Here is a 20437-nt window from a genome sequence, read left to right on the forward strand (position 1 = left end):
CATGCTTAAGTATCCTGCTGAATTAGGGCCCATACCAACATCTCTGCATAGAAGCATAGGCAGTTTGGTTCTGAACCTCTCCACTGTCCACTTTATATATAAGCGTTAGGGAAAGTGAATGTGAAGTGGGCCTGAAGATAAATACTTAAAATCACTAGAAGTTTGATGGTTGAATCAATGAACATATTAAAAATGTCTACTTTTTCTAACCAAAACATTAAAAAGTATAAAAACATTTTTACTAAATGAAAGAAAAGCACTAGCCACTTGACATGAATAACTACAAAGTATTGATACTGATAAGAATTCAATACCCATTAATATTTACCACTATATACCAACCATTAAATTTGTCCACTGAAATATTCAGTGAAAAATATGCAGAACAGGTCGCATTACACAGCCAGCTATTAATAAGGTCCAACTTATTTTGGCTCTGTCACCATCTCCAGTCTGTGCCCAAAACATATTGAGGGTAAAGATCACTTTTCTGTCTCAGTCTCAGCTTCACTGTCTTCACTATCACTATCTCTTCCTGGATGCTCTGGCATTTTCCGATGCTCTCCCTCTTCCTTCACTGTCTCTCCCTCTTCCTTCACCGTCGTCTCTTCACTCTCCACTGATGTGCTTTTGGTTTCAACTTCCGCTTCTGCTTCCTGAGTTTGAACTGTTTCACTTTCTTCAACCAGGGCTGGTGGGGGCAATAAATCCTGATAACATAAGGGAAGATTATTCAATACACAAACATAACTTCAGGTTTTATGATAAGACTTGTATACCAATTTCCATTTTAGCTTTAATTGTTCACCTTAGATCTAAGACCTAAATATCTTTAATAATTTGTGCATAAGACCAGAAACACTAACCACCAAAGTCATAAATGTCTTTCTCCCTTACATTCATAAGTATTTACTGTTTTTGAATGTTAGGAAACAATTAATGCAACTCCTATAGAGATATGAATGAAAATTAATTTAGCATATACTCATGTATTACCAGTTCATGCTTTCCAGATTAACTAAATCCTATAAAAGAAGGGGGGAAATTCACCCCTAGTAAATTGGGGGTAGTGGAATTCACTCAAACACCCAGGTAAGGATAAAAGAAGTAAAAAAAACAACAAGGATGATGTCATGGAGGGGTCTACTTAGACCACCTAAGTAGGAAGCAGAGGTGGATTACACATTTTTTAAACAACAAAATCATCCAAAACACAGGACTTGGTGGTGGGTGATGGGGGACTTCAACTACCCAGACATCTGTTGGGGAAACAATATAGCAGGGCACAGATTATCCAGCAAGTTCTTGGAATACACTGGAGACATCTTTTTATTACGGCAGGTGGAGAAAGCAACTAGGGGAGAAGCTATTCTGGATTTGATTCTGACAGGGAGGAACTAACTGAGAATCTGAAGGTGGAAGTCAGCTTGGGTGAAAGCAATCATGAAATGACAGAGTTCATGATTCTAAGGAATGGTAGGAGAGAAAACAGAAGAATACAGACAATGGACTTCAAGAAGACAAACGTCAAACTCAGAGAATTGGTAGGTAAGATCCCATGGGAAGCAAGTTTAAGGGAAAGAACAGTTCAAGAGAGTTAGCAGTTTTTTAAAGAGACATTATTAAGGGCACAAGAGTAAACTATACCAATGCATAAGAAAGATAGGAACTATGGTAGGAAGCCACCCTGGCTTAAACAGGAGATCTTAAGCGACCTGAAACTCAAAGGAAGTGGAAACTAGGTCAAACTACAAAGGATGAACATAAAAAAACACCACAAGCATGTAGGGACAAAATTAGGAAGGCCAAGGAACAAAAAGAGGTTAAAGTAGCTAAGGATATAAAGGGCAAGAAGAAAGCATCTTACAAATATATGAGAAGCAAGAGGATGCCCAGGGACAGGGTAGGCCCATTACTAAATGAGGAAGGAAAGACAATGACAGAAAATGTAGTGATGGCCAAAGTCTTAAATGCATTTTTTTACTTGTTTTCACCAAAAATGTTAGCAGTAATTGGACAACTAACATAGTGACTATCACTGTAAATGGGGTAGGATTGAGGCTAAAATAGGAAAAAGAACAAGTTAAGAATTACTTAGAGGTCTTCTAGTCAGCAGGGCCTGATGAAATATATCCTAGAATACTTAAGGAACTGGCTGAAGAGATTTCTGAGCCATTAGTGATTATCTTTGAGAACTCGTAGAGGATGAGAGATACACCAGAGGATGGAAAAGGGCCAATATAGTACCTATCTATAAACAGGAGACTAAGTACTCCTGAAGGAATTGTGCACCAAAAACAAACATTCTGTGCACAATATTTTAAAATTCTGCATATTTTATTTGTCAATAAATAAACGTGGAGGCTCCAGCATGGCAGTGGGGAGGAGAGGCCACTGGCGCACGGAGGTGGAAGATCACCCTGCAGCCTCCCCCAACTCCTCCCCTACACTCAGGACACAGACTCGGCGGTGAGGCTGCACCCTGACACAGCGCAAGGGCCCAGCCTGCCCCAGAAATACCCCAGGGCCCTGCGCTTCTGCGCCAGAAGCGCCAAGATAGCGAGTGAGAGGGACAGAGTCCTGCATGCATGCCCAGCCCTAGCCCCCGATCCAGGTGTGGAGTGGCTAAGTGGGGATCCAGGCGTGGGGTTAGAGGGTTCTGTGTGGGGCAATTTGGGTGTGGGCAGCTTGGTGGGGGTGGGGTGGGGGAATCTGGATGCACAGGGGCTCACTGGGGGTTTCTGGGAACAAGATGATTGGGACTCTGCAGGGGGGGTCCAAGTGAAGGTAGTTGGGACTCAGCGGGGGCATGTGGATGTGAGGGGGTGGGGCTCGGCAGGAGGGTCTGGGTGCAGGGGGTTCGGGCTCCTTGGGATGGGGGTTTGAGTGGGGCGGCTCAGCGGGGGGTGGTCTGGATGCAGGGGAAAGGGGCTCAGTGCGAGTCTGGATGCGGGGGGTGGGGTGGAGCTTGGCAGGGGGCCTGGGTGTAGGAGGTTGGGTGGACAGGGGAGCAGCTTCCCGTACAATTACCCCTTCCCCATTGCTCCTCAGCCACAGGAAACAGAAAATAGGGGAAGGACAGGTGTGCGGAGCTTCTTGCAGCTGGGGGAGATTTCTGGGGGTGGTCTGCCTCGGTCCTGGCCACTCCTTACAGGGGAAGAAGAAATCCCATTCCCCCACCCCACCCCCCCAGCACATCCGGCACTAGCTGGGAAACTAGCTGGGAAACCCAGGGAATTATAGACCAGTCATCTTAACTTTGGCACCCAGAAAGATAATGCAACAAACAATCAAACTATCAATTTGTAAGCACCTAGAAGAAAATAAGGTGATAGGTAACAGTCAACATGGATTTGTCAAGAACAAATCATATCGAGCCAACCTAATATCTTTCTTTTACAGGGCAACACGCCTTGTGTATAGAGGGAAATCAGTAGATGTCATATTTCTCTACTTTAGTAAGGCTTTTGATAATGTCTCACATGACTTTCTCACAAACAAACTAGAGAAATATAGCCTAGAAGAACCTATAAGACGGGTGCACTATGGGTTGGAAAACTGTACTCAGAGAGTAGTTATCAATGGTTCATAAAGGAGTTGCAAGGGCATATCAGGTGGCTCACACAGAGATCTGTCCTGGGTCCAGTTCTATTCAGTATCTTCATAAATGACTTGGATATAGTACACTTATAAAGTTTGCTGAGGATACCAAGGTAGGAGGGGTTGCAAGCATTCTGGAGGACAAGATTAAAATTCAAAATGATCTTGACAAACTGGAGATATGGTCTGAAATAAATGAATGAAATTCAACAATGACAAATGCAAAGTACCCCACTTAAGGAATAAAGAACTACACAAACACAAAATGGGAAATGACTGCCTAAGAAGGAATACTGCAGAAAAGGATCTGAGAGTTATAGTGGATCATAACCTAAATATGAGCCAACAATGTAATACTGTCACAAAAAAAGAAAACACCATTCTGTGATGTATTAGCAGGAGTGTTTAAGCAAGATACACTTCCACTTTACTCAGCACTGAGAAGGCCTCAACTGGATTACTGCATCCAGTTCTGGGCACCACACTTCAGGAAAGATGTGGACAATCTGGAGAAAGTCTAGAGAAAAGCAACAAAAATGATTCAAGGCCTAGAAAACCTGACCTACGAGGAAAGATTGAAAAAAATGGGTTTGTTTAGTCTACAGAAGAGAAAGCTGAGGGGGGAAGACACAGTAAGTCTTCAAATATGTAAAAGGTTGTTAAAAAGGGGAGGGTGATAAATTGTTCCTCATAACCACTGAGGACAGGACAAGAAGTTAGATTTAGGTTAGACATTAGGAAAAAACTTGTTAACTGTCAGGGTAGTTAAGCATTGGAACAAATTACCTAGGGAAGTTGTGGAATCTCCATCATCGGAGGTTTTTAAGAGCAAGTCAGACAAACACCTGTCAGGGATGGTCTAGATAATACTTAATCCCGCCTCAGTGTAGTGCACTGGACTAGATGACATACTGAGGTCCCTTTCAGTCCTACATTTCTATGATTCTATGGAAGATCACTGGGCTGCACTATGCCTTCTTCCTACTCCATCTATGGCTTGAAACAGGCAGCACAGCCCCTTCACAAACCTTGGTGCAGACATTTACAACCACTGGGTATTCTTGAGATCTGATCCAGCAGTCCTTTTCCAGGTCTGTCTTCAACAACTCTCTGTACTAGCCTATTTGTAGCTAGCACGATGCCTCTTCCAGGGAAACACTATCACATAGATTAAAAGGTGTGGAACGTGTTGTACAGGCTCTCTACACTTGTGTGAATTTTATCCAAAGCAAAGAACTTAGAACAGTAAGTCTGAGTAGTTGATAAAGCAATCCTTAGATAGCCCATAGTGCATCACAGCAATATTGTGAAGATTAATTATTTAATATATGCAAAGTGTTTTTGTCCTCAGGTGGGAAGGCACTATGTAAGTATAAAGCATTAAGAGCAGTAGTATTAACAGCATTATGGATACCTGGCAGAGAAGACTGAAGATACAATCAGCTGAAAAAGATTGCTAGTGCTGGGCACAACTCCAGGTTGAGGAGAGATGTGAATGTATGATTCAGCTACATGATGGATACTTCTTGGTAATACTGAGAATGGTTTTAATGAACCCAAAGTTCAGACAAAGGGAGTTTTCCTTCACACTATAAATTATGTATTTAATTACAGTGAAATCTTATCTACAATTAGCTGACATTGCTATTACGTGTTTATGACAACTCTGGAGAGATCTATATAGCTGTTATTATGGCTAATTATGGAGGTCGAGAAATAATCTTATGAACTCTGAAGTTACCATATGGGTCTTTATAATGTATGGTGAATACCAATTAAGAACATGTGAAAAAGATGAATTTCTCAATCTGAGATTCTTTTATCCTTACTAAAGATATGCTTCCTGATGGCAGATGTAAACTGGGACTTCTATGATGCAGCTGGTTTCATTTTGCCTCCCGTGTGATTACTGCCTCTCATTTCTTTTTTGTAAGAATGGATTAATATAAATCAAAAATAACTTCTTGTACTAAAATGGATTATGGAAAACACATTACAATGCTTTCTAATATCTGCATATTTGTTTTTTTCAATTTTTGGCTCCATTTTTTCCTGCAGGGAGAGCATGACTCACTGTCACAGTAGGGAACAAGTAGCTGCACTGCTAGTGTTAGCTATTAATGAGTTAGTTTTAGATGCTAGCAATGGTACAGTAACTCCGCACTTAATGTCCTAGTTATGTTCTTGAAAAATGAACTTTAAGCGAAATGATGTTAAGCGAATCCAATTTCCCCATAAGAATTAATGTAAACGGGGGGATTAGGTTCCAGGAAAAAAAATTTCCACCAGACAAAAGGCATTATATACATATATAGTGTAAGTTTTCAATATTTTTAAACAATTTAATACTGTACTCACCAGTACAGTAGAAGTAGTATTCCAACAAAGTCGGGGGTTTGCTCACTCCCTGGCAGGAGTGCCGGGTGGGTGGAGCGAGGCAAGTCCCCGCACCCCGACCCTGCTCCCCGGCAGGAGCGCTGGGCGGGCAGAGCAGTGGCAGCCAAACAATATTATAAGGGAACATTGCAGGACTTTAAAGGAGTATGTTCCCTAATAGATCAGCAACCTAATAGTGAAACAACGTTAACCGGGAGGACGTTAAGTGAGGAGTTACTGTAGTTAGATGCTAGCAAAATTATGAATGTATCTGTAAGTTCTTTTACATTCTTAGGTCAAAGAGCTATGCAAGTGCAAAATATCATCATTAGTGCCTGATGCCACACACAACTGTTTCTAGCATGTAGCACTACTTAATGATTATTTTTATTATTTCAACTGCTGTAGCAGCTAAGGACCCTAATCAACGATCAAGGCCCCACTATACAAATCACCACAAAGACAGTTCCCACCCCAGAGAGCTCACAGACTACAATTTAGACAATAAGAAGCAAGTGAATAAACTGACAAATGAGGAGGGAAGGGATAAGAAGGGGGAACGAGGCAGAGACATGTGTTTGCATAAATTAGTGCCCACTGATGATTGCTTGTTGGCTGCTAATCAATACTTGGACCCTTCTGCCTAATTAACTGCTAGCAAACCCTATCCCTGACTCTTTGCATAAATGCTGAACCATCTCGCTATCCACCATATGGAACTCCAGAACCACATCATCATCATCACATAGCAAGAGAAAGAAAGACACACTTACATAGGTTTTGGGTAGTTGTGGAGATAGCCAGACAACTGGCTGTGGAGGAAAGGAGAGGAGTGGGCTGGTCTGCCTCAGGTGAGGGTGGTGGTATTGGAAGAGAAGAAATAACTAGGGGACAAACTCCATACCACATGTTGTGTATATTCTATTTTCCTTTAAAAATGAAGATTTTTATTATTTCAACTGTTTCTTTTTAAAAATAGTGGTCACATATGAGTGAGTCTTCCACTGAGTTCGATGGATGAGCTAGCCACTTATTGTGGATCCTGGGATGAGACCAAGATCCAATTTCAGACTTGCAGCCCCATCTGCAAGTGCCACAGGTGAAGACAACTGTAGATAAATGTGTGCTGCTTTTAACTTTACAGATTTCACTTCTCTCCTTGATTGCAGCAATCAGCAAGCTCTTAACATTTTTCAGTCTGAGGTGGCGGAGCGAACGCTATTGGACCTTGTCATGACCAAAGGGTTCCCCGGTCAACATTGATAGACAGGCCTTGAGAAAGTCTTTGTAACGTTTTCTTGGTCTGCCCCTAAAATGAGTTCCAGTCTGCCATTCTCTGTAAAAGATCATCTTCAGTATTCTACTGTCAGATATATGGACCACGTGACTGCACTACCTTAGCTGCGCTCTCATTATAAAAGCTTCAATGCCTGTGATGTTGCGGCACTGAAGGACTTTGGTGTTTTGAACCAAATCTTGCCATTTAATTCCCAATATCCACTGTAGACTTCATAGGTGGGATTGATCCAAGTGTTTTATGTGGCATTGATAGTCCACATGTCACAGCCATAGAGGTATCTGGTGATGATGATGGCACAGCAAACATCAATTTTTGTTTGCAGTCTGGCACCGTGTTCATTCCAAAGATGACACTAAAGTTTTCCAAAGGCATTGCTGGCTGCCCCAATGTACTTCCTAATGTTGTTGTCAAATCATTCTATTTGGTGAAGCTACACTGCCTAGGTAGCAAAATTTTTCAATGACCTTGAATGATACATCATCGATAGACACATCTGTCTTTCCTTTTGTAAAGGTGAATAATGTTGGAATCTGTAAGTTTCTGTGGCACAGTCGCCCATTCCTAAAACCTTAAGTAGAGGCCAGTGATGTTCCTGATCAGCTCGTGGTCTCCATATTTGACGATCTCCACAGGAATACCAGCTGGATTCACTGCTTCACCATTTATCACTTGCTTGACAACTTTCCATATTTCACGTATGTTCGGTGAAACTGAGAGTTGGTCTTGAACTGAAAGTTCTTCAAGATCATAAAGTGCTGATGCTGATTGTTATGTATGGGCAGTTCAGAACCTTATTGAAGTGTTCAGCCACCTTTTCAGAATTTGACCACAGTCCTTTTGCAGCAGAGACTCATCCGCATTTCATACAGGGGTGATACCATTACACTGCGGGCCATACACAATCTTCAGCTCATAAAAAAAACAACAACATTTGGAGTCTTTTTAGTCTGCTGCTGATTGAAGCTGTTCGGCTTTCATTTTCCACCAGCTGTTCTTCATATGGGGAAGCTTAGCTTGCATGATATACTTTAAGTAGCTCATTAACTATACAATACATTGTTGTACACTTTCTCCCACATACCCAGCTCAAAATTTGTTTTTAAATAATAACACTTGTATGAAGAGAGGCCACTGCTCAGAAATGTTAAACTTCTTTAGTCCACCGATGGTAACTAACTTCCAGCTGTTACACCCCAGTGACCGCTGCATTGATACTCTTGTACTTGAAGACACCCGAATAATGTATCAGTGTTGGTTTTGTGTGTTTTTTTTTTTTTTTTTTTTAAATAAAAACAGTTCTTGCTCCTTCCTACAAATAACTCTTGCCAGCAACAAAATTTGATTCCTTACCACCATTTTGTTTCTATCCATCGCATTCATATATTTGTTAATACAAGGGGAGTTTTGAGTGCTTGTGTTGCAGGAAGCATTTTTAAATTAAAAAAAAGGAATCACTTTCTCCCTGCCTCACTGATCTAAAAAGTTACAGGGACTATGGAAACCAATGTAAGATAAGAGTTGGTACATCAAATTTTAGCCTACCCATCTCAAAAGCATCCCCTGAATAAGTTACTTTCTGCAGTGAATTACATTTTAGATGCATGCTTTCCAAAATGTATAAGCCTGCTTACCTGTCTGTAGTGGCGTGTACTCTGTATCACGTGCATATACATGTTGTACACGAAGTTAGCCATCTGAGGCATGTTCTTTATAATATGTACTTGGTGAGAAGACCTTTCTCCATTCTAGGGGAAAAATAAGAACAGTTAATATTCAGTAATACAGAAACACCACAATGGATCTTCAGAAAGGTGCTTTTCCCATGTTAGGGAAGAAATGCAAAAGCACAAAAGTGAAATTAAATGTATTTTAAACAAGACTGTGTGGCGGGAAGGGGACTAGGTTCTTGTCTAGATATGCAGCTCCTATAAATGTAATGGAGGGTTATCTATCTATACATCGAGAGAAAGAGACATCATTTGGAAAATTTGCAAAGGCATAGGAAAAAAATTACTAAAATAGTCTCCTTAGAAACACCTCTCTTTTTTTTTACATGCGCATATTGCTATGGGGGCTGAAAGTCCCATCGCTATGCAGCATCAACTGTTTCATTTAATTTACAGTAGCAACATTAACCTAAGAGTTTGGAATATTAACCTCTTGATTCCAAGATACCAAAGTGGCCACTTGCAAAAGGAGGAACAAATACCATTATAATCTAGAAGCACAGACTAAAATTCCACTGTTATATTTGTAACTTCTATCCTATCATTCCAGGAAAACACATCTATTAGATTCTAGATATCTCAATTCAATATATGTGACACAATCACACAAAAAGAATTCAAGGTAAAAAAAGACAGTGATGATTAATAGATTAAACAATACTTCTCAATATGTTGTGTCAAATATTAATTTATATTTCTCTTATTAAGAAGCCATGTGTTTTATTTCAGATAATTTACATGACTCCAAGTAGTGGTTTTAGCAGGAACAAAATATCCAACATACTGTACTCATTGTACTTAAGTGTTTAACGTAAAATAACGTATACTGTCGATTCAGTGTTGCACAAGCAAAGCTTAATAAGAAAACACACATAACTGAACTAAATTGTATATGTATAACTAAAATACAAACAATTCAATTAATGACAGCTGGTGCAACATGGCAAATTCCTGGGCTATAAGTATCCAAATAACATTTGTCTGTAATGAGGAAGCTTTGCAATCCTGTCTCTTTTACTATGCACCCAGTGAAGAAAGTGGACTGCTAACACACTATTCTATGTAGTACAATTTAGAACAGATGTGCTTACCTGTCTGATTGTTGGAAAATACTCTGAGGGAATTATATGCAGTTGAAGGGGTCGAGCTGTGAGTTGGCTGAAAGCTGGAGTTAGCTCAAAGCAATTCTGGAACAGGGATACTCTTGCAAAGATATAAAGCCCAAGCCGGGCTCTTGACATAGCAACCACTAGACGTCTGACATCCCTTCAGGAAACAAAACATCAAATAGATCATGGTCTTTTTACTACCTCTAGTGCTTTGATTGCCACTGAAACATCTTCATAAAACATTAATCTCACAGCCACGTATAATTAAAGGGCATATACAGCATTAGGAAATCTGTAGATATAAGGGAATATCTTTCTCAGGTTTTTCAATATTTTATTCTAGTATTTACAGTAAAGATTTACATTCAAGCTCATGTACAGTAACAAGATGTTTCTACAAAATTGTGTCCATCTTTTTCCTCCAAAGGCTCTTTTTTCCTCCACAGCTGAAGTGCAGACATTCTAAAATGTGCACATCAGAAGGGAACTACACAAAAGCCAAACACCTCAGATACACAAATCAAGCTCAGACAGACCATTTTCTCAAGATTATTTCAAGCCTTTACTTGAACTAGCATTGCATTCGCTACTATTTTAATAAGGTAATATTAAATTCACTGTACCTGCAATAATATGCACCAATTACATTAGTTAGATATGACCCAATAGTGAAGGACAAAGTGGCTGTGAAGTGGGTACCAGACAGCTATATATGGAATTGGTTTTGAGCTTCTTTCAATATGTCACACTGATTTTGTTACTACAATTTAGTACATGTAATACGGACACTCATTACCAGAAATTCTGCTCTGGTAAAATTAGGTGAAGTGAATTACACATTTTAAGGCATTTGTGAAGATATTTTCTTACATACCTAAGATGACCAACAGCTTTGGTTCGCACTAATGAAAGGATAATATAATCATTTTGTTGACCTTGAAATCTGTCTACAGTTGTCACCTAAAAGATAAAAAGAAAGATAAATTAAGATTAACTCATCTACTGTATCTTCCAAAAAATATTTGCATTTCCAAAGGTATTAAGAACAATTTGGAATTTAGTAGAAGCAAACTGGCCTCCAGCAGCAAAAAGTATCATGCTAAATTGATGCTGAAGGTTGACATGACTTGGAGAGAGGGGAAGAGCATGCCTTATCACTCGCTGTTATGGTTCATTTCTAGCCACTACCAGAAAAACATCAACCTTGATGGCCTGGAACTATGGCAAACACAAACCCTTTTTTACTAGAGAGATTGTAGTGGCTTGAAGACTATGAAAGTATTCAAAACAAAAATCACAGGAAAGTATCAATAATATTTGTATTTAGCTCTGATTCAGAGAGACAAGGCGAGTATCTGCAATTTCCAAAGAAATTAAGAGGAGTTGAACACCTTTAACATTCATTGATGTCTTCTTAAACGTTGGAATACTACTTCTAAGGGGAGACCCATAAAATCAGGCTTATAATCTTTCAGCTATCCTTGGTGATTACTGAACGAGCGAAAACAAACCTATGTATTCAAGGCTGAATCTATGTTCTTTTACATTTAGCCTGCTGTTAACCATTTTCCTCATATAGTTTTGACATCTGCCATTTAAAGTTCACTGTCACTCAGTTGGCTCCCACTTAATAAGTGACCAACTTAACATATCAATTCTAATTGAGCAGCAACAATTGTTAAACAATGGATCTGACACTCACACCTCTATCTGTTGGCTGCCACTAGGGGCGGGGGGGGGGGGGGGGGGAGAAGAGGAGGAAGAGAGAAGGAAAGGGATGGGTGTCTGGGCTGGGGTGGCAACAGCTGGGCTCGGGGGGGGGGGGGGAAGAGGGTGTGGGTATCTGGGCAAGAGGGGCCCTCTGGCTGTGCTCTGGGAGGAAGGGGGTTTGGATGTATTGGTTGGGGGAGCACCGTGGCTGGGCTCGGGGTGGGGGGGTGGGGAGGGGTTGTGGGTCTCTGGCCCCCAAGCTGGGCTCTGGAGGGGTGGTGAAGGGGGCAGAGACAGGGACTGGGTTGTCATAGGGGTTTCTTTAACTTTCTACTCCTGGGGGAATTTTTGTGCGTGTCTGTATTGTTACAGACATACTTGCTGACAGGTATTTTGAGATAAATTACCTAAATAATTGAAGTTCGTGTGATTATGTAGTGTTATTTTGACAAATAAACTTTTCAGAATTTTGCAGGATTTTAAAATACTGTGTGCAGAATTTTTAATTTTTTTGGCACAGAATTTTAAAATTTTTGGCGCAGAATGCCCCCAGGAATAAACAGACTCCTACAGTTATGTTAGTATTTCTGTTAATTAGGAATTTTAACCAGATATTTCACCAAGTGGGCATCTACACTCTGGAAAGATCTTTTGTTAGTAATTATGGTCCTTCTGCTGTGTAACACTGCTAGCCATCTAATTTATCCTTCCTGTATAGCTTGCAACCTGGGAGCACCATATTTCATCTAGTTATACAGCCTACGCAAGAGTCCAAATAAACAAAAGTAAGTGAAAAGATTAATGTACTGTTGAGTAACATCTTGGGAACAGTGGTCTATCCACAGTATCCCAGTGAATATAACATTTGTAGTCATCAAAGAAAGAACTGATCATGTAGGTATTGGTGAAACTATATAATTACAGTATATTGTTTTGTAATTTATAATTCTAAAAAGTCAGAGAATGATAAGTATTTGGTTATTTTGAGAATTACCTTGTTTGGTCGGCCTATAATTGGGTTATTCCCACAACGCTGATTAATGATATCCCGGATCAGGTGCTTTTGTCCATTATAGGTTGTCAGAATACTTATCTTGTCTGCAGGGTAACCAAGCAGGCACATGTACATGAAGAGTGCTACAACATACTCTGCTTCACCAAGATTCTGCATTTTAAAAGGAAAATAAAATGTTAGCTGGCTCATTTGTGCCTCTGATTTTGGGAGTGAGTTGACCCTACTGAGGCATCCTGGTGCATTTAGAAGACCCATGTTTAAAATAAATCAAAGCACTGAAAAACAAGCTCATTGTAGAAAAATGAGAGGAACGAACAACAGATAGCCTTAGGTTTCATCCATCTAATTTAGGTTCCTCATGAATAAAGGGATTGCTGAAAATCCCAGTTATCATATTATTGTTAACTGTTGTTTCTGTGGTTACAACTGTTGATGCGCTGAGCAATTCTGTGACTATGGGTGTGATATGAACAGATCAATCAAGAAAATATTTACATGAAAAGCTTAATGCTAATAAGCTATGTGTAAATACAGTAACTCCCCACTTAAAGTCCTCTTGCTTAACACTGTTTCGATCTTACGTCCCTGCTTCATTACAGAACCAGCTCGTTTAAAGTTGTGCAATGCTCCGCTATAATGTCGTTTGGCTGCCTGCTTTGTCCACAGCTGGCAGCCCCCCCATCAGCTCCCCTACAACCCCCCCCCCCGGTCAGCGCCTTCCCCGTGCTCCCCTCACCTCCTGCCCGTGGCAATCAGCTGCTTTGCGGCGTTCAGGAGGCAGGAGCGAGGATGCAGCATGTGGAGTAAAGGGGGAGGAGGTGGAGCAGGGGGGGAGAAGAGGTGGGGGCTTGGGGGAAGGGGTGGATTGGGCGGGCCGAGGGTTGAGCCCCCCGCCCCTGGTGCTTGCACAGTAGGGGAAGCTGCAACTGCTGCTGTGCAACGTGCTTCTCCTAGCCTACGGCACCTATAGCCTCCTTGCTTGCCTCATTGTCTGCAGTGCCAGTGGGCTGTGCCTGTGTGGGGTAAGGCGAAGGGGACTAGGTTCCCTTCATACTCAGCAATGATGATTGTAGTATTAAATTGTTTCTTTAAAACTGTTTAAAACTTATACCTGAATTAAATTGCTTGTTTAAAATTGTTTAAAATGTATACAATGCCTTTTGTCTGGCAATTCCCCCCCCCCCCCCCCGAATGTAAACCCCCCCCCCCCATTTACATTAATTCTTATGGGAAAATTGGATTCGCTTAACATCGTTTTGCTTAAAGTCGCATTTTTCAGGAACATAACTACAACCTTAAGTGAGGAGTTACTGTATGCTTAATCAGTCCCACCTACCAATAACTTCTTGGGAAATGCTCAAATACTCTTAGTTCATTTCAATATAGGATTAAAACTGAAGTTATCAGAAGTCCTTGAATCAGGGACTGTATCTTGCTTTGTACAGTGGGACCTTTGAGTACTACAATATACAAACTGTAATTTTTCATTTCCTCCTCACGGGAGACAAAGTGAAATTACAACTCTTATTTATACTGCCTCAAAACCATGGAATCATAGTATACAGATACCTCTAAATAAGTATCATAGTTTTGAATAAGTTTTAAGGCTGAGATTTTTCAAAAGTGCTTAGCAGTGATTTAACTCCTACTGAAGCCATTGGTAAAACTCCCACTGACTTTGTTCCCATTGGCAACAAAACTAACCTAATGCTGAGGATGTTTGAAAATCCCACTGTCAGAAATGAAACAGGGAAAAGAGGGATGAGTTGCAGCCTGTATTTATATAAATATAACAATTTGAAATTGGAATATGAAGTTCTTCAAATTGTTATATTTATATAAATACAGGCTACAACTCATCCCTCTTTTCCCTGTTTCATTTCTGATTTACTTGGTTGAATTTATTGCTACAAATACTGGAACACTTTACTCATGGTCTACAAATTCTGGTCACCTTTAAGTCTATACAAAAAGACATACTCATATGTTCATGAACACAAATAGCATTCTGAAAGCCATATTAATCACTGCCCATTAAAAAACCCTGAACCACCAATTACACATTCCATGTGCTATAAATACACACAGAGTGTGTACAAAAACCTCACATTAAAAAAAATATCAGAAATTACATGGAAAGGATAAAAGCTACTATGATGAGAAAGTGTGTACATTTTTTAGTATTACAGTTTCCACAAACTACAGAACAATTAAGTTCTTATGAATAAAGATAATCAAGGGAACATGGTGTTACAGCAGTGATATATTCACTATACCCAAATAATGGTTTAATTTTTAAAAAAGTAAAAGAAGACCTCAGCCATAATTACAAACATTTTTATACACCTTAGAAAAATTACAAGATTCAAAAATAAAATCTTCACAGACACATACATATGAAAATCCTTAACTGTGCAAATTATATCGAAGACTTTCACAATAGGAACCATAACATAGGATCCTATTTTTGTACATCTGTACCACAGTTTTTAATACAAAGCTTTAGGTAAGAAAGGAACAAAGAATTGAAGGTGTGGGGCATTTGATTTTCAGTGTGATAGAGGATGCACATGTGATTAATGGGGCCAGATGAAGATTGCGCTTAATCTTAGCTGGTTGTTGGCTGCGGTATAGCATTTGACATAATTGAATTGTGAATTTTCTAGTGTTTTAATGTTTGCTTTGATGGTGGTTATACTTGAGCAGCTTGAACTGTTACACAATGTAGTGTTACACAACATTGTGTTGAAATATACACATCCATGCACACAATATAGACATAGTACAGTTTGATCCTTTTGTGAAGGCTGGTTTGGGAAACCATTTTTTGGAACACTATATACAGATCAATAAAAACAGTGACTCTCCCAGTCTGGACATGTGTCTCAAAGCAAATCCTCCCTCTTCCAAGGACAGAGAAATTCTGCCATGTATTTTAATGCTGAAGCAGATAAACAAGATTACAACTGGTTGTAATTGGCACTGGTCCAGAAAAACTATTTATCTGCAACAAAATATGCAGTCAAAAAAAAAGAAAAAAGGGAAATTCACTTCTACTTTTGGGGGGTGGGAAGGGAGAGTCAAGGAAAATCATAGTTCAGTGCGAGAGCCAAACACCACAGAATAATTATTATACTTTTATGACCTCCATAACTAAATAATCATAAGGACTGACCATTAAAAACTGCATTCCATTGTGTATGCAAAAATATAAAAAACATTTTAATGCTCTGAAAGCTTACTTAACTTCAGTTAAAGAAATCAATATTCTATCTTCATTTCTTTCCAGATTTAATGAGGCAGAATGATGCATTTCTAATAGGGCACTGAATCTCTTTTCTTACCTGGTAGAAATAAGGATTGGGTTCAGACTCTCCCACACCATGGAAATCTTCTACGTTTATAAGCTGGAAATCATAGAGAAATCCAGCGTTTGCAGTTCTGAACTCTGGCAGAAGTTGCACATGAGGCAGATTACCCAGATTCTTATAACGCCAGTTGTAGAGATTACACAAGCTTTCAGAAAAACAAAAACAAAAACAGTAAGAGGAGCTTGAACTCCTTCCTGGCTCAGATTAAAAATATTTCTTAAGTGACATGCAAACCAGATAGATACAGTGTTTCTGTTTTTCTCATTACTATGCCTTGCTATTCAAAGGTTGCCTGGTATTTTTAATTTAAAGTTTTTTTGCTTCTTTTTCCACAGTAGGAAACTTGGGGTCTCACTTCTGTTTAATGGGAGGAATCTGGCAAGGTATTTGGAGGATGTGAATGGTGATATCGCACATGGCTGTAGTCTGAGCTACAATTCTCCCTTCCCTCAACTGAGGGGTAGGAGATCATGGACATAACTTGCCACGGTCCTCTGGTAAAGAGTGACGTGAGGACCCGACATTCCCATTTTACAAATGGAGAATGGAGGCAGAGACACGCTAATTTTCAAAAGTATTTTTAAGTTCCATTTTCAGAAGTGACAGACATTTAGGAGCCTAAGTCCCAATTAAAGTAAATGAGTCTTATGCTGCTAAGTGCAAGTTACTTCTGAAAATAGGACTTAAAAAACACTTTTGAAAATTTTGCTGTAAGTAACCTCCCAAAGGTCGCACAGGAAGACTGTGGGGGAGCAGGAAATTAAACTCTGGTCTCTTGAATGCCAGGCTAATGCCCTAACCTTTGGATCATCCTTCCTTCTGAACCAACCTCTTCCAAGTGCAAAAGACTGTATCTCTCTTACTGCAAATACTAGAGGCAGTTAGGTTCATCCATGGGGATTGAACGTGCCCAATCTACCTTTATACAGAGCCACATGAAAACACTAAATTACACTGCTCTACAGCCAAAATGCTTCTGAAATTAATGTAGTCAAACTTTACTAATACTGGGTCACTGAGAACGAAAATGATGCTTAAAATTGTGGATTGGCTCTAGTTTTCAAGATATGCTATTGGGTCAGTATATACGACCCTTGACTTGGGAATGGCGGAGGATAAGTGAGTTATAAAGGGAAGGGATCTCAATTTAAACCAGAAATGACTAAAATACATCTTTGACTGGATCTATGAATAAATCTATGACTGGGTTTGGACAGTACTTGCTTTTTAGGCAAAACAATGAATGATGCAATCTGAAGCTGGCATTGCGTCATACATGATATGAATTGCATCATGTTATTCCTAGAAGTCATAACGAAGCTTACATCACTCTGCTGAACAAATTGCCCTATATCAGCTCTAGAAATTATACAGTGTCATGCTCTCTTATTTGTCAGGGTTTGATTTTGCAAAGGGACACATTTCTGTTTAGCCAAAGTGAGCAGAGATGCCTCGTACTTGTGTGAACAGTGCAGATAACTTCTGCTATGTTTGTGGTGAAGTGACTTTTGCATCACAAAAGCGCAGTATAACCACTATGGTTAAGAAAGCCTATCACCTTTATTTTGGCTGCAAAATTGGAGATCAGGACAAGAGGTGGGCCCCACACATATGCTGCAACACTTGTGCAACAAATCTTCGCCAGTGGTTGAACAGGAAAAGGAAATCTATGCCTTTTGCAGTGCCAATGATTTGGAGAGAGCCAACAGATCATACCAGCAATTGTTACTTCTGCATGGTGCCTCCAGGTGGGAAAGGTGTGTCAAAGAAGAAAAAGTGGACTGTGCATTATCCAAACATTCCATCAGCTATACGCCCAGTACCCCACGGAGAAGGACTGCCGGTTCCTGATGCACCAGAATCATTCTCACTTGAATTAGACGAGGAAGAGGATGAAACTTCTGGTCCTGAACCATCAATGTCACAGGACCCACATTTTCTCCCATCCTCCTCCTCTGAAGCACACCTCATAACACAAGGTGAACTGAATGACCTTGTCAGGGATTTGGAACTACCCAAGAGTAAGACAGAGCTGTTGGGCTCCAGACTACAGCAGTGGAATCTCCTGGCAGGTGATGTAAGGGTTTCCATGTTCCGTGACCGTCAAAAGGATCTTGTCCCATTCTTCTTCATGGAAGGTGATCTTGTAGCCTGCAACAACATCGATGGTGTGATGGCAGCCCTCAACATCGTTCACGATCCAGATGAGTGGAGACTGTTCATTGATTCATCGAAGACGAGTCTTAAAGCTGTTTTACTGCATAATGGCAATGTTTTGCCATCAATTCCAGTTGGTCATGCAGTCCATATGAAGGAAACCTATGACAACATGAAACAACTTTTGAGGTGCATAAACTATGACCAACATCAGTGGCAGCTTTGTGGCGATTTGAAGGTTGTTGCTCTCTTGCTTGGTCTGCAGACTGGATACACAAAGTACTGCTGTTTTCTCTGCGAATGGGATAGTCGTGCAAGAGATTCCCACTACATCAAGAAAGATTGGCCACTCCGACAGTCATTGGAGCCTGGGAGGAAAAGTGTTCAGCATCCACCACTTGTTGAATCAAGGAAGATTTTGTTACCACCCTTACACATCAAGCTGGGTCTGATAAAGAACTTTGTCAAGGCCATTGACAAAACACAAGCAGCTTTCAAGTACCTCCGTGGAAAATTTCCAAGGTTAAGTGAAGCTAAGAAAAAGGAAGGTGTCTGTTGGTCCTCAGATTCGTGAACTTCTTCGAGATGATGCATTTGACCATGCACTGCGTGGCAAGGAAAAGACGGCATGGAAAGCCTTCCAGTTAGTGGCAATAAATTTTCTCGGAAACAACAAGGCAGACAACTACAGGTTGTTGGTGGAAAACCTCCTCAAGGCATACAAAAGCCTTGGTTGCAACATGTCACTAAAGATACATTTTTTGCACTCTCATCTAGATTTTTTTCCACCGAACTGCGGAGCAGTGAGCGACGAGCACAGCGAGCGATTTCACCGGGACATTGCAACAATGGAGAAACGCTATCAGGGCAAATGGAGCCCATCAATGCTTGCAGACTATTGCTTGACAGTGACAAGAGATGCTCCATTGAATGAATACAAGAGACAAGCCAAGAAGCGCCGAGTAGACACTGAATAGGACTAAACTATGTACAGAATAGTTTTTTGCCTTTTGTTTCATCATAAATTTTATTTATAACTCTTTTGCTGATTTTTAAAGTGTTACATAAACAGGACAGGTGAAATATTATCATGTAAAGCAACCATAAACACATGAAAAGACCTAGGTTTACAATTGATGATTAAAACTCTACTATCTACACAATATACATAGACATAAAATGTAAAAACTTAAATATCTTAGCAACAGTAGCCAGTTGTTTTAATTGTCATATTTGAATTCAGCACATCAAAATACATAATAAATAGCACATTTTATCTCTGAAGCAGACGACTTCTCAAAAATTGTAGACCAGTGTTATTAGTAGATTAAATCTAATTTAATGATGACACTTGGGGGCCTTGAAAAGACCATGGTATAGGGAATTGGAAACTGTATCTCAGAAGGGGCAGACTGAGGAGGAGAAGCCAGTCTCAGAAATAAGGTAACGTATGTTCCACTTTGGATTCGACTGCTCTCCTAGTCTGAGACATTTGGGATGAAACTGCAATAAGAAAAATTGGTAGGAAAGAAAGAAGAAGTGGGACAGAAGAAGAATGTTCTTCCACCTCCTCCTCTAAAATTAGTCTATTTTCGGTACACTGCTTAGAGCACCTTCCTGCCAAAGGATGTTTCTGCAAAGGAATGCAGGTCAAGCCTGTGGGGCTTTTTATAAGCGTGTTGATAGATGACCAGGTGGCAGCTTTACAGATTTCCTTTGTGGTGGCTGATCTCCTTTCTGGACAGGATGTTACCATGAATGTGCTGAGTGGGCTCTTATCCGCTCTGGGATCAGTTTATCTGTAGCTGAATACACTGCTGATACAGAACTTGATCCACCTAGCCAGGATTGGTTTAGATGCTTCAGACCCAGGTATGAAAATAAAAGAAAACAAAGATGTTTTCCTATATGGATAGGCTCCACTAACGTACATTTTAGCATTTTAAATGCTTTTTCCTTTTGGATATTGAGGCTTTGAGTAAAATGAATGCCTAGTGGATCTATCTATCCTGAGACTAGGATCTATTCCTGGCTTTGTCAAGGGCCCGCTGGGTGATCTTGGACAAATGACT

At 40.2% G+C, this 20437-nt stretch overlaps 1 protein-coding gene across 1 annotated transcript in view; it reads right to left on the reverse strand.

Moving 5' to 3' along the window:
• Positions 1-306: 306 nt before the first annotated feature.
• Positions 307-20437, reverse strand: part of AQR (aquarius intron-binding spliceosomal factor) — a 104735-nt gene continuing 84604 nt past the window's right edge. The window contains exons 30-35 of the mRNA XM_065402921.1: positions 16182-16353; positions 12817-12987; positions 10987-11072; positions 10095-10269; positions 8908-9021; positions 307-710 (exon numbers count right to left, since the gene is read on the reverse strand). Of these exons, the coding sequence (XP_065258993.1) occupies positions 483-710; positions 8908-9021; positions 10095-10269; positions 10987-11072; positions 12817-12987; positions 16182-16353 (946 nt within the window). The 3' untranslated portion in view covers positions 307-482. The remainder of the gene's footprint in view (positions 711-8907; positions 9022-10094; positions 10270-10986; positions 11073-12816; positions 12988-16181; positions 16354-20437) is intronic.

Source organism: Emys orbicularis, chromosome 4 (assembly GCF_028017835.1).
Source record: "Emys orbicularis isolate rEmyOrb1 chromosome 4, rEmyOrb1.hap1, whole genome shotgun sequence".
Lineage (NCBI taxonomy): Eukaryota > Metazoa > Chordata > Testudines > Emydidae > Emys > Emys orbicularis.